Raw genomic sequence first — 15,419 nt, 5'->3', positions numbered from 1 at the left:
TAATTTGCAACTGCAGATGTAAAACAGGAGTTTACATCTGCAGTTTCCATGGTGCTGCACATGTGATCAGTTATGACACCAGCCATTTGAGGGCTTGAAAGTTGGTGGAGATCGGAAATAAAAACACTAAATCGTGTTATTACAGCCCCATGCACACTAGTGTTTAAGCTCCTAGAAGCTAAAATAGTGTTATATTATGTGTCCATGTACATTCCTTTAGGTTATTAGTGTTTAAGCTTCAGCGTCTAGGAGCAGAGAGAAAAAAAAAAAAAACCAAAAACACCACAACACACAAACCACTGAATGCTAACTGCTATTAAAATGCTACAAACAGCTTTTGAGCTTTTTTTTCTCTTCATGTTCTCCAAAAACACTAAATAAAATGCTCCTCAAAGCTACCCAAATGCTTCTAGAAGCTGGCACAAATGATATCAGCATTTTTCATCCAGCGTTTTTCTACCTTTTTTGAGAGCATGAAAAACACTAGTGTGCATGGAGCCTACCAGGGGCAAACAGATTGGTAGATTTAGTTCCAATTTAACTTTGCTGCATTTGTTTGTTTCTTTTATTTGTTCCTTCCCCCTTTCACATGGTGATCTGGACAGTAAGGGCTCAGAGGGGTGCCTTCCATAGTCTCTGCATCTTTTGATATTATGTACTGTAGACCAGTGTTCATCAACCCTGTCCTCAGGGCCCACTAACAGGCCATGTTTGCAAGAGAACTGAAATACATCACAGGTGACATTTGCTGCTCAGCTATTGCAGTATTCTAGTCTGCATCTCCCCAAGGTTAATACATAAAACCTGGCCTGTTAGTGGGCTTTGAGGACAGGGTTGTTGACCACTGCTGTAGACGATATGTTTAGTCTTTGCAATTTTACGTTGAGGAGCATTCTGAAATTGACAATTTTCAGATGCAGCTTTTCACAGATTGGTGAACCTGTGACCAACTTTTATACCCAATCATGTTACTGATCTATTGCCAATTAACTTATTTAGTAGCAAAACGCTCTTCCTGGTTCGTACCACATTGCTAGCTTTTTGTTTCCCTGCCCCAACTCTTGAGATGTGTTGCTTTTAATTTCAAAATTAACTTTAAAAAAATAGTACCTTATCTCAGTTTAAAACTATTGATAGGTTTTCTATTGTGACTAAGGGTTTAGGAGATTTGTAAATCATTGCATAATGTTTTTAGGAAGATTTTACAGTGTCAACTTTTTTTGGGAATTGGGGCTTATGCAATGTAGCCACCATACTTTGGGATTAGCAAGCTGCAATATATTAAAAAAGGACAACGAAATAAAAAGAAAAAAACCACCATCACGCCTCACAGGTTTTTACCTCCTGAATTATGCTCTTCTTTTTTGGTTTTCTTCACATCTTTTTCTTCAGATTCTTCACTAAAAGTGAAAAAGGTCAAAGCCAAGTTAAAAATAAACATGAGGCTAGGGTGTCTAACCTATATAATTGTTTATTTTACTGTCTTTATAGTCACCCCTAGACAGCACATATAAGAAATTGTGCTGTAAAGACAACTACATTCTTAGCAACTGTAAATCTACATGAGGATATCTACTTGAAAGATTGTTACAGGCCTGGAAATACAAAACAGGCAATTGGTGACGGGCTCATGCACATTGGTGCAGAGGGACATACATTTAATTGCCAAAACAAACAGAATATAGACACAGGTGTGCCCCTTTACGTACATCTGTATTTATACGCATGTATATGGTTGGTTCTGCCCTTTAGCAACAGCCACGTTCTGTCATTGATGTGTATAGATGGCTGTATGCAACACCTGATACTCCCAGGCACAGAAACCCCCTTTTTTGCACTGTATAGCCCTCTGCACACATGTGCATGAGACCTAAAGCTGAACTACCAATATATAAACATTGAAGCCAGTTGTGTCGTGAAAATTTTTATTTTTTTTGCAATGTTTTCACAGAAATTATCCTATTTAACACTCTGCTAAGACTGTGTGCATTAGTACTGCTTGGACCTTGAAGGGAGACACCTCGAAAGTTTGTCTTGAAAATGTGGATGTCAGTGCAAATAAGAAAGTTTAATGGACAGTACTCAATTGCTCTTGTTGCAAGTGCACTAATACGGCTACAATCACCTCAAGCATTTAGAAAAAGGAAGAACTATACAACATTATAAACATTTTAAGTAGCAACCCATAAACCCCTTTGCCTAAACAGTTATTCTACTTACCAGTCCAAACCGAATCCATGCTTTTGCAAACTCTGCCGGCTTGTCAGTGGACACACAGAGCAGGGCTCAGGAGCGAGCAGGCACAAGTGCCCCAATAGCAAACGGGTTGCTATGGAGGCACTCCGCGGAGAAGAGGTGCTAGAAGCGCTCACAGGGGACCCAGGAAGAGGAGGATCAGGGCTGCTCTGTGCAAAACTATTGCACAGAGTAGGCAAGTATAACATGTTAATTAAAAAAAAAAAAATCCTTTACAACCACTTTAAAATTTCTAGTTTTGTCTCTGCAAATATGCCAATTGAATAGGATATTCTTATTCGTCTTCTTTCATTAATACTTTAAAAACCCGATCAATCCTGCCAGTCCTCATACTTTGTTGTGAACCGACCATGCTAAGCAAAGAAGCCATTCCGTGCTAGAATAGTCAGGTCAGTTTGCATCCCATTTTGTCACTTGCCACTTGTTTGAAACTGCACAAGTCGGCTTGGCATAGGGAAGTAACATAACTAGTTCTTGGCTTGCGTTCCGTTGCCTTGGAAACACTGGCACTAGTAGGCACATGTCAATCCTGGAAGGGATGCTAGTACAGCACAGATAGTCACACCCACTGGCCACTCACCGATGCTGTGCAGAGAAATTGTGAACATGCATAGCCTAAATAAATAAATATATATATATATATCTCAAATTTTAAGGTGGATTAAGAGACAAGCCTCTGCACAAACACCTGTGGTATCCACAATTGTCCACAGGTGATGCTTTTTAAAGCCTTTACAGGTCAATTGAAAGTTAAATGGGAAACAATAGCCCTAGAATTATTACTCATAATTCAATGCATATGTGCGGATTCCTAATGTGTGGCGCAATAGTCATTTTCATATGCACCAAACTCATCCATTTGTTGTGTGTAGTCACATGGTCTCTCTTTTAACCACTTCCCTACCCAGCCATAGTCATATGACGTCCTGGGATGGGATCTCCCATCCTGGGTGGACGTCATGGGATTCCTGGGCGTCTAGGGGGCGGGGGCGCACGCGCCCGCCGCGTTGCTCGGGACCCGTCGCATGTGCCCGGGACCCGGTGCGTGGCCGCGATGTCCGCCGGGCACACGCGATTGCCTGTTAACCGGGCCGGACCGTGGATCTGTGTGTGTAAACACACAGATCCACAGCCTGTCAGGTGAGAGGAGACCGATCTGTGTTCCCAGAACGGAGGAACACTGATCGGTCCCCTCCCCCTACAGTTATGCTGGCCATACACTATACGAAAAATCGGCCGAAAAATCGTTCGTATAGACACTTAGTTCGTTTTTCGGCAAGTTAATGGGCACAAATCGATAATCGTTTGTGACGTTTTTGTGGGGGAAAAACGAACGGGAAGTTAGGAAAATTTCTGCCGAACGTACGATAAATTGCAAGGTTAATGTGTTTCCCGTCCGAACTGTCTGCACTAGGTATATGTAAAAAAACAAACAAAAAATTATTTATTCATGTCCACTGAACAATTTATCGGTCATTATATGATGGCACGATCGTTTGCGGTCACGGTCGAACGTTCTTTTTTCGAAAATGGGTTCGGCCGATTTTCTGTATAGTGTATGGCCAGCATTAGAAGCATTCCCTAGGAAACACATTAACCCCTCCCTGCCCCCTAGTGGTTAACCCCTTCACTGCCTGTCACATTTACACAGTAATCAATGCAATTTTATAGCATTGATCGCTGTATAAATGTGAATGGTCCAAAAAATGTGTCAAAAGTGTCCGCCATAATGTCGCAGTCACGAAAAAAAAAAAAAAAAAAAAAAATCGCGATCGCCGCTAAAAAAATAAATATTTTTTTTTTAAAAAATGCCATAAATCTATCCCGTATTTTGTAGACGCTATAACTTTTGCGCAAACCAATCAATATACGTTTATTGCGATTTTTTTTTTTACCAAAAATATGTAGAAGAATACGTATCGGCCAAAACTGAGGAAAAAATTTGTTTTTTTAAAAAAAAAATTGGGATATTTATTATAGCAAAAAGTAAAAAATATTGTGTTTTTTTCAAAATTGTCGCCCTTCTTTTGTTTATAGCGCAAAAATAAAAACCGCAGAGGCGATCAAATACCACTAAAAGAAAGCTCTATTTGTGGGGAAAAAAGGACGTCAATTTTTTTTTGGGTACAACGTTGCACGACCGCGCAATTGTCGTTTAAAGTGCGACAGCACTGAAAACTAAAAATTGGCCAGGGAAGGAAGGGGGTGAAAATGCCCTGTATTGAACCGGTTAAATTAACCTCTTGCCAACCGGGCCATAGCGCTACAGCGCAGTTGGCTAGTACTGGGAGGGCGTACAGGGACAGGGTTCTCCGGACCTGGCACATCACAGATTGAAGTAAAGGGGCAATGACAGCGGCCCTTTACAAATGTGATCGATCCGTCCAATGACAGAGCAATCACTGGTCAACAAACCAACACATGTCCAAATCAGCTCTCTCCTGTGGGCTGGATTAACACCCCACGCGTTTTTTTTTCCTTTCCACATTTTCCAAAAAAAAATGACATGTTCAAAAGACCCATTATGCCTCAGAACATACATTGGGTGTTAGCTTTCCAAATTGGGGTCTTTTGTGGGCGTTTCCATTCACTGGTGCTCCAGGGCCTTCAAAATTGTAATAAGCAGTCAAGAAATACGTACAATTTATGTGCTCCCTGCATGTTGGGCCTTTGTATGTGGCATCGCCATACTCAGGAGTAGCAGAATGTGCGTTTTGGGGTGTAGTTGCAAGTACGCATATGCTATGTGAGAAATAACCTGTTAATATGACAATTTTGCAAAAAAAATAAAATATATAATTCTTCATTTTGCAAAGAATTGTGGGGAAAAATTAAAAAAAAAAAACTCACCATGCCTCTTACTGAATACCTTGGAATGTCTACTTTCCAAAAAGGGGTCACTTGGCAACCTCATTACTTTCACAATGTGCTCGTCTCCAACCACCAAGCAGAAAACAATTACCCGCAGAAACCTTCGCCACTTTATTCCTTCTCTTTTCTATCCTGCAACTGAGCACCTCCATGACAAAAATCTCACCCCCGTCTTGCCCCAACCTGGCCACCTCTATCTACAACAGTTCACTTTCATCCTCACTGGACTCTTGCGCCTCTCACTGCACAAAATGTCAGGCCCCAACTATTACAACCTTGACACATAGCCAAGCACTGGAGCGAGTGTGGTATAAAACTAACTCCCAGCATGCATTCACCCAATATAAATCTGCCTTCTTAAAATACAATTCCTCCCTCCATGCTGCCAAACAAACCTACTTTGTCACCCTCATTAATACTCTTGTCCTCCAGTCCTCGTCATTTCTACTTTTAATGCTCTACTTTCTCCACCACCATCTCCACCCAGTAACTCGCTCACGAGATTGCCAATCACTTTAAAAAACAAGATTGATGCAATTCATGGGGACATCTTCACTGCACAGGCAACTAACTCACTTAACATACCCTGTACTAATCCAGTCTCAACACTCTCTTCTCTTTTGACCTTGCTACTAGATAAGGAGGTCTCCAAAGTTTTCCCAGAAGCCCTCCTTACCACCTGTCCCCTGGATCCTGTTCCCTCACATCTACTACAGTCACCCTCTTCTATCTTATGCTCACTCGCATCTTCAATCTCTCCCTCTCTACTGGCATCTTCCCCTCCCCTCTAAAACATACCCTGATCACCCCCATACTTAAGCCTTCACTGGATCCCACCAACCTGAACAACTTAAGACCCATCTCCTTGCTCCCGTTCACATCAAAAGTTTTAGAACGATTAGTCTACAATCATCTTAACTCCTACCTGACAACAACCTTCTTGACCCCTTACAGTCCACTTGACCTTCAAGACTCTGCTCTCTCCTCCTACCTATCACAGCGCTCCTTCAGTGTGACCTATAACTCTATTTTCTCCTATCCACTTCCTCTTTCTGTAGGGGTACCTCAAGGTTCTGTCCCTGGACCCCTTCTCTTCTCCATTTACACTTCCTCCCTTGGTCTGTTAAACTCCCATGGCTTCCAGTACCACCTCTATGCTGATGACACACAAAGCTATCTCTCTACTCCTCACTACTTCAATCTCCTCTCGCATTACTAACTTACTGACATATCAACATATAAGTCACACCACTTCCTCAAACTCAATCTTTCTAAAACTGAGCTCATAATTTCTCCAGCCCGTACCCCTCCCCTGATTTCTCCATCAAGATCAATAATACAACCATCTGTCCATCCCCTCATGCCACTGGTACTAGGTGTAATCCTAGACACTGTCCTTTCAGCCCCAAATCCAATCACCGTCCAAATCGTCCAGACTTCACCTCCGAAACATCGCCAAAATACACCTCTAACTGTCAAGACCGCCAAGTAACTTATTCACTCCCTTGTGGTCTCTCGCCTTGACTATTGTAACGCCCTCCTCATTGGCCTACCTCTCCGCAAGCTATGCCCTCTCTTTAGTCCATCATGAATGCTGCTGCCAGACTCATTCACCTTACCAACTGTTCAGTGTTCACCACTCCTCTCTGCCAATCCCTCCACTGGCTTCCATTGCCCAAAGAATAAAAATTAAAAAAACACTAACGTACAAAACCATTCACAATTCTGCCCTGAGCTACATCACCAATCTTATCTCCAAATATCACCCAAACTGTCCTCTCTGCTCCTCCCAAGACCTTCTGCACTCTAGCTACCTTATCTCCTCCTCCCATGCGCGTCTCCAGGACTTCTCCAGAGCCTCTCCAATCATCTGGAACGCACTACCACAATCTGTCCGGCTATCTCCTACTCTGTCCACTTTTAGGCAATCCCTGAAAACTCATCTCTTCAGGGTGGCCTATCCTGCCTCCAGCTAACAACCAAATCTTCTACTCACCTCATCAGTTCATCCCTCAGTCCTTATCTTTTGTTTCGCCAGCCCCTCCCTCTTAGATTGTAAGCTCGCAGGAGCAGGGCTTCTCTAACCCTCGTTTTGAATTGTACTGTTGGTTTAGTTTAACCCTGCATTGTAAAGCGCTGCGCAAACTGTTGGCACTATACAAATCCTGTATTATAATAATAATAATTCAGGGGGTGTGTATATATATATATATATATATATATATATATATATATATATATATATATATATATATATATATATATATACACACATATACATACATACACACACACACACACACACTAAAATGTGCAAAAATTTTACAAAAAAAAATTTACACATAGAGCAAAAATAAAAACCCAGTGATGATTAAATACCACCAAAACAAAGCTCTATTTGTGTGGAAAAAAAAAAAAATTTCATATGAATAGTGTGTTGCATGACTGAATAATTGTCATTCAAAATGTGAGAGCACTGAAAGCTAGCCTGGTTAGGAAGGAGGCAAGTGATTAAAGTCCAGTCAAAAATGGAAGGAAGGAAGCTTTGGAAATATATTCGTCTGTTAGAAATTGTAGGATAGATTACAATGCAACATGCTACAGATTTTCTACAGTGTAAAACCACGTGGTTGTTTCTGCATGGCACAATGTGGTGCACGCCCAGCTGAGGGAGCTACATGTGAGCAAGTTAGCTACAAAAGGAGTTTAAGGCTCCGTTTCCACTAGTGCGACTTGACACAAGGTCGCATGACAAGTCAGAGCCCATTGATTTCAATGGCAAATGTTCCCATCTATGTTACTTTGAAAAGGTGCCTTTAATGAAACTTTTAATCCACAGTGTAAAGTTAGATCAAAGCTGCACAGCTCTGGAGTCGCACTAGTGAAAATGTAGCCAAAGCCTAGAGCTGATCCAACTTTACACTCTCTTGATCAAAGTCGCATAAAGGTATTGCAGGTACCTTTTCAAAGTCGCTGATAGTCAAAGTTGCATAGATGGGAACGGGTGCGATTGAAATCAATGGGTTGTGACTTGTCATGCGACTTTGGACACAGTGGCATGACAAATCACGTTTCCACTATTGCAACCACAAAGTTGCACGATTTAGAGTGCAACTGATGAGTGCAGCTTTGATCCAACTTTACACTCTCTGGATCAAAGCATTGCAGGTACCTTTTCAACGTCACTGATTTTCAAAGTCGCATAGATGGGAATGGGTGTCCCCTGTGTCCAGGTCCCTTCTCCTGTGCACAGCTATGCTATATATGTACACTGCACCTCCCCATCCCCCCTAAGTGGATGCGGCTTTTTATTTCTTCATTTTCTCATGAATTAGGAAGTACAACGAGAAAACACTGGGTGGGAACCTATAATCAGCTCCTTCCATCATGTATACACCCACTGGCTACACAGGAAAAGTGTCCCCCCAAGGAAGTGATGTCACAAGCTTTCAGTAACCACACCCACTGGCTGATTTTACTCTCAGAAGGCAGTAGAATTGAAGTCATGTGACAGCACTGGATACTGCAAAATAAAGGTAGAAAAGCTGGGATTTTTTTCATTTTGAGGCATAAGGCTGAACTTAGCTCACATTAATGATTGCTGGGTTAGAATTTAAGTGTTTTAAGTGTCTTCCACTTTAATTTTTACATTTTTCTTTAAACTTGACTTCAATGCTATCACAGGGACACTGACACATGGTGTCCGGCAGGAAGTACATTTCTGTACATGCGGCTTTACAGCTGCCTGAAACGCATCTACTATAGAGTGCGCATGGGGGGGGGGGGGGATGGGGGGGGTTGGGTGGAAATAAAAATGTAAACAAACTCCCAGCTATTGAAGTGGTCACTGACATAAGGACTGAACAATCTTCAGTTCACAAATGCATCACTTCAAAAGTAAATCTTAGCCAGCGTAATTGAAAATAAGGCTTGTAGGAACATACCCGTTCTGTATATGTTAAATATGCATTTGGAAAGCAGGCCCCTGGTGATTTTTCCTGAAAAGCTAGGCAAAACAAGTTTAATGTACAGTGTCAAATACTCCTCCCTGTTACATACCCATACAGAATTAGTAAGGTGCATTACATTGCTTATTATGCAATTTAGTTGAGTACAACAGACCCAACGAAGCAAGGGCAGCAGTGACCAACCATACACGACTGACTGGGACAATAATTTCCTTGGATACCATCAGGAATAAAGTGTGTTTTTTATAGTTCAGGTGAATTACAGATGTATTACAAAACGTGTACCTCTCTTCTTGCGAGTTTCTTCCAGATCGCCTTTTCTCTTTAGTCTCTCTTGTCTCTCTTGTGGATGCTCGAGATTTCTTGGCTGGTGGAGCAGATTCTCGTCCATACTCTTCATCTACGGAATAAGCAAACTGAAATGTTAGGAGGGGGGAAAAAAAAAAAAAAAAAAAAAAAAAAAAAAAAACTAAAAAAAAAATGTAGGCACCACATACATCTAAGGGCTGTTAAGTTGCAAAATTTGGCTTCTGGATTTAGATTTAAAAAAAAAAAAAAAAAAAACACCACCCTTTAAATAAAAATATTTTCTAAAAACACAAAAGGAATTAGTGTATTCTTACTAGAATCTTTGGGAGTGCCTTGTGTATTTCTTCAAGATCTGTGCAGTGCAGGCGCTTCCTGTAATAAAGACCAGTCACTGGTGCTCTCCTTGTGCAGTGTGACTGGTCCTAAATCCACCCCTTCCTGTGGTCTTAGTGGGTGGAGCCTGCTGGCTACCTTTCACAGCTCTGTGCAGAGATAAGCCCAGTGATACTTTTAAAGATAGCTAGGTTTGTAGACGCATTGCATGGATTTATATAATTTGTGGCTTTTGACAAATACATTTGAATGACAGTTTTTGTGCCCAAAGTTTAACTTTTTAAAGAAAACCAATCATGCCTAGGCTTTTGCAAGAATTCAGATATCATGTGTGATGGCAAAAGCTGGCGATAGATAGATAGATTCCCCCATTCTCCACACAAACAAGATGGAAATAAATCGCAGGATTAAAAAACCAAGTGATTAGATAGATAGGGATAGACTGTTAAGAGCTTCAGGAAGACAAATGAAGTCCAAAAGCAACCCAACAGAGGTGGGAGCACACCAAACAGAACAAGGGACTGCCTGAATCTAAGAGTTATCTGAAGGGTATCATATGAGACCAAAAACATTCACCTGGTAAAACAAAAAACCAGGTGGCACCCTGAGAAACAAGATGTCTGTGCTAAGAAAGATAGCCGAGTGATCACACGACCGCTGATCATTCAGCTCTGCCTCTTAACGGAGGCGATCAACCCCAAGACTCTCCTGCAGAAGCGGAATCTCGGTGAGCTCCTATACTAAAGTGTGTGAACTTCACAGGAAAGAGTGTGTGAAGTTTCCTTGGGGGGGAAAAAAAAAAAAAAACACCAAACACTGGTCAGGTGTTTCAGACTAGCCACAGGAAAGATGGGTATGTGCACTCCTTGCTTTTAAAGGCCAGTTATAGTTTGGGACGGTTGCCGTTTGGTAAAGGGGGTGCGCACTGGACACCTTCGCTGCCAGTGCGCTATTTTGCTGGGTGTCCAGTGTGCAGCTGTGCCTTTGAAAAAGGAGGTTTGGGCTCCCTCCAGGCATACCTGTCCCCAATTTATCCATTATTTTATATGTGCTCCAATTTTGGAGCCTCTCAATTTATAGTTAGGATTGCAGATAATACTGGGGTGCCGTGACATGGCCTCTGCAGCTTACGCATGTACTTGCAAATGAGTGCAAACTAAACCAGTTTTTAACGTGAACTGTTAGCACAATTTGGTTTGTTGTACGCTGGCTGCCAAGTTGAACTGGGAATTTCTTTTGTTTGAAAAGTGTTACCCTTCCATGTGTTCCTTGCTGTTAAGGCCAGTTACAGGTTAGGGCAGTTGCCGTTAGTATGTGCAAGTAAACATCTTTTAGGTATCCCGAGACCACAAAATCCCACCAGTTCTGTGCTAATGGCAGTGCTTAACATCTTCCAATGTTATAGGGAAGTAATCGTGATATATCTTGCATCTGCTGCATTGTTTCCTTGGCCAACCACTGTGTCCAAGGTCCTCAACATTGCCCGATCAATGGTCTCCTCAATGCTGAAAAATACAGGCAGATACTTATCATGCCATACCATCAAGAAGGCATGCGATTGGCCCCAAATGTATTCTTTAGCAAGATAAAGACCCCCAAACATACAGCCAATGTCAGTAAAAACTAGAGTGATGGTTTAGCACCCACAGAGCCCTGAGCACAACATATAGTGGCTAGGATAACATGAACAGAAGGATCCGAGACAGCCCACATACACAGATGTGTGGTTACTTCTCCAAGATGTTTGGAACAACCTACCTGCCGAGTACAACAATTGTGTGCAAGGTTACCTAGAAGAATTGATACTGTTTTGAAGGCAAAGGGTGGTCACACCAAAGTATTGGTTTGATTTGATCTTCTGTTCATTTACTTTACATTTTGTTAATTGACAAAAAAAAAAAAACTATTAACATTGCCATTTCTGAAGGCATTCTTAATTTTCAGCATTTTTTCACACCTGCCTAAAACTTTTGAACAGTACTGTATATATTTATAGCTCTGCGTAACTTTATGACAATATACAAGTACCTGTAATCAGGTAATTAATAAAAATAAACCCATACCATCAGAATCTTGAAACTGCGAATAATCAACCACTTTTCTGTTCCTGTAACAAGAAAAAAAAAAAAAAAAAAAAAAGTCAGTTAACATATTTTACAATCAAATAAAATGGAGATAATAAAATATATATATATATATATATATATATATCTATATATCTCTCTCATTTCATGTGAACTCTTCTAAACACTGTATTTAGCTGCATATGTTTGGCTCCTCACTGCAATGGAAAAGCATCAGACTGACACCAGTCCAAATGTTGTACCATTCACAGAACACAACCAGTTATGATGCTGCAGCCAGCGACTTCAATTAGAAGATAAAAGCTCTGCTTGGTATTCTTTAAAAATCTCTTTAGGGGTGGCAACACCTGGAGAATAATTTCATCCGCTTATCCGGTTCCTCACCAACTCTGGTGTCACATTTGGCACCTTTCAGGGGGGAGGGGTGCAGATACCTGTCTAATACAGGTATTTGCTCCCACTTCCGGCGAAAGATCATCGCAACATCCGCACCATGTCAGGCCCCTCCTCTCGCTGTCTTCTGGGGGACACACAGGTCCCAGAAGACAGCAGGTAGCAGACAAAATGCGCAGCACGTCCCGCTCATGCGCAGTAGGGAACCAGGCTGTGAAGCCACAAGGCTTCACTTCCGATTCCCTTAAGATGCCGATGCCTCCACCAGGAGCCGAGGGACGGGTCGGCTTCGGGTGAGGACATCGCGGGTGCCCTGGACAAGCAAGTGTCCTTATTTTTAAAAAAGTCAGCAGCTGCAGTATTTGTAGCTGCCAACTGCTGTGCAGTGGTTTTGCAAAGGGCAGCCTGGATCCTCTTCTCTGGTCTCTCGCCGGCGTCCCTGGCCCCTCACGTCTGTTTACTGACCCCACAGCAAGCAGCTTGCTCGGCCTCACCCCCCCCCCCCCCTTATTGGCTTACTGACGGATTGAAAGCAGCAGCCAATGGTGCATGGTGCCCGCTGCTGTGAGTCATCAGGAGGGAGAGTCCCAGGCAGCCAAGGTTCTCATGCACATCGCTGGATCGAGATGGGGCTCAGGTATTAGGGGTGCTGCTGCAAACAGGTTTTTATCTTAATGCATTGATAAAAAAAAAAAAAAAACCACCACACACACACTGACTTTACAATCACTTTAAGGGAATTGAAATCTAACAGGATCACAGACCACAATAAATTTAATGTCATTGGGGCTGGCCCATTTAAACAGCCCGCAAACCTGAAAGGAAGACAGGCAAAGATGAAAGCCCTGTCAGTGGTGACAGCGCACCGCTGGAGGCCTTCATTTTAAGCAAAGTCTTTCATAATGTGCAAGTATGTGATGCAGGCTAGTACATTAACATTAGCTTGCAGGGGGAAGATTTTTTTTTTCTTTTTGCAGTTTCAGCAACAGTTGTTCCTTTTGGGATAAAATTTTATTTTACATCAATAAAAGCCAATCATTGTAAGCAACCCTGTCAGTGGTAAGAGATTTGTCTCATCTCGATACATCTGCAGGAGAGCTTGTTCGTTCTTGCGGGCTGGATTACCAGGTGAAAAACAAAATGGCAGTGGCTTCGGGTGTCCTAATATTACAAGTTAGCAACTACATTACTTGTAGCTGCGGGGGGGGGGGAGCCACATCACAGCAGATGGGACTTGTAATCTATAAATTCACAGAAGACTGAATTAATGACTTGGACTTGTTTGTAGAGCGCCGCCGGTTTCAAATTGTGACACCAGGTGTGGGGAGAGGATCAGGATACCCCCTAAATGGGGGGTGGTGGTGGTGGTAAAACCAACGCTAAACCTTAAGTCTTTAAGGGGGAAAAAATAAAAAATAAAGTAGGGTTTAGAACCACGTTAAAGCTTACGTGAATGAGATGAACCACTTAAAAAGTGGTCGTTAACCCACTTTCGGCCATTTACACATTTCGTTCTGTATCCCCAGTCTGTTTCATAAAAAACACCCCATTCACCGCATTTCATGGCGGCTCCCATGTAACCAGCCGTTTGTCCCCACTGCCCGTCTTGCAAAAGCAGCGGGCGGAGCCGAGGTTTCCCCACTGGCGTCAGCGGGCCGCAAGGAGAGGAGACACTGCCGGTCGTGTGATTGCTGGGAGCCGCCGTGAGATACGCCGAAGGAGTTATTTTTTAAATGAAACAAACAGACAGGGGGGCACTCTATTGGGTTACAGAACTGAGTATGTAAACATATATAGGTTATTTCTGCAGCAGGAGGGGGATGGTACAGCACTGTCATTAGGTGACACGCTGAGCGGAGATGGGGGGGGGGGGGGGGGGGTTATTAAAATTATCCAAAAGAAAAGATGCAATACATTTGGGAAAAAGAATTTCTCTTGCAGTGGGGCTTTATGCCAAATTACTTGTTCCAATCAAGTGCAATACTTTTAATAAAGTCAGCTCTTAGGAGGTTTTACACTATCGGTGCTCATCTCTTCACTGTGGCTTTACCATTGGTTATGATTGCTTGAGGCAAGAGGATTGTTGCTACGTCCATGGATGGTTTAGAGCGATTCTTACTGTTTTTTTCCTTTGCTGGAAAAGTAGTGGATGAGATACGTGAGCCTGCTTTGACCCTCCGTAACAGGAGGACTATGCTCTCTGGTAAGAGCACATCCATATACAGTTGTGCTCATAAGTTTACACACCCTGGCAGAATTCATGATTTCTTGGTAATTTTTCAGAGAATATGAATAACAAAAACTTTCACCCACGGTTAGTGTTTGGCTGAAGCCATTTATCAAATGTTTACTCTTTTTAAAACATAATGAAAACAAACTACCCAAATGACCCTGATCAATAGTTTACATACCCCAGTTCTTAATATAGTGTATTGCCCCCCCTTTAACATCAATGACTGCTTGGAGTCTTGTGGGATTTGTGGATGCAGCTCTTTATCTTCTCAGATAGTAAAGCTGCCCATTCCTCTTAGCAAAGTCTCCAGTTCCTGTAAATTCTTGGGCTGTCTTGCATGAACTGCACATTTGAGATCTCCACAAAGTGGCTCAATGACATTGAGGTCAGGAAACTAAGATGGCCACTCCAGAACCTTCACCTTTATTCTGCTGTAGCCAATGACAAATATTAGTTGGTCTAGCTGACCGTGGTTTGGTTTCAACACAACCCCACATTTTCCACTTCTTGATTAGTTTGAACACTCCCGATTAGCATTCCTTGGGATATCTTTTTATATCCCTTTCCTGTTTTATACAGTTCAACTACCTTTTCCCACAGATCTTTTGACATTTCTTTTGCTTTCCCCATGACTCAAAATCCAGAAACGTCAGTGCAGCACTGGATGAAAGATGCAAGGGTCTGCCACGAGTCCAGAAAGCAATGACCTTTTATACCCACACACTAACAAGGAAACAGATCACTGGTGAGGATGGTTACCTTTAATAGCCATTCAAACCCCTTGGTGTCAACTTGTGTGGGTGTTATCAGGCCAAAATCACCAGGGTATGTAACCTTTTGATCAGGGTCATTTGGGTAGTTTGTTGCCATTACGATTTAAAAAGGAGTAAACAGTTGATTGATCATAAATGGCTTCAGCCAAACACTAACCATGAGTGAAAGAAATGTTTTTATGTTATTCATATTCTCTGA

The 15,419-nt window shown here is 42.1% G+C and overlaps 1 protein-coding gene across 2 annotated transcripts in view; it reads right to left on the bottom strand.

The window, feature by feature from the left end:
• The window catches only part of NUCKS1 (nuclear casein kinase and cyclin dependent kinase substrate 1), a 41,043-nt gene that overhangs the window by 12,823 nt on the left and 12,801 nt on the right, over positions 1 to 15,419 (bottom strand). For both annotated transcript variants that reach the window (XM_073615790.1, XM_073615789.1), the window contains exons 2-4: positions 11,801 to 11,844; positions 9,381 to 9,495; positions 1,342 to 1,400 (exon numbers count right to left, since the gene is read on the bottom strand). In XM_073615790.1, the coding sequence (XP_073471891.1) occupies positions 1,342 to 1,400; positions 9,381 to 9,495; positions 11,801 to 11,844 (218 nt within the window). The remainder of the gene's footprint in view (positions 1 to 1,341; positions 1,401 to 9,380; positions 9,496 to 11,800; positions 11,845 to 15,419) is intronic.

Source organism: Aquarana catesbeiana, linkage group LG02, assembly GCF_042186555.1.
Source record: "Aquarana catesbeiana isolate 2022-GZ linkage group LG02, ASM4218655v1, whole genome shotgun sequence".
In the NCBI taxonomy this organism is placed as follows: domain Eukaryota; kingdom Metazoa; phylum Chordata; class Amphibia; order Anura; family Ranidae; genus Aquarana; species Aquarana catesbeiana.
This window is presented reverse-complemented; position numbering and strand designations above follow the sequence as displayed.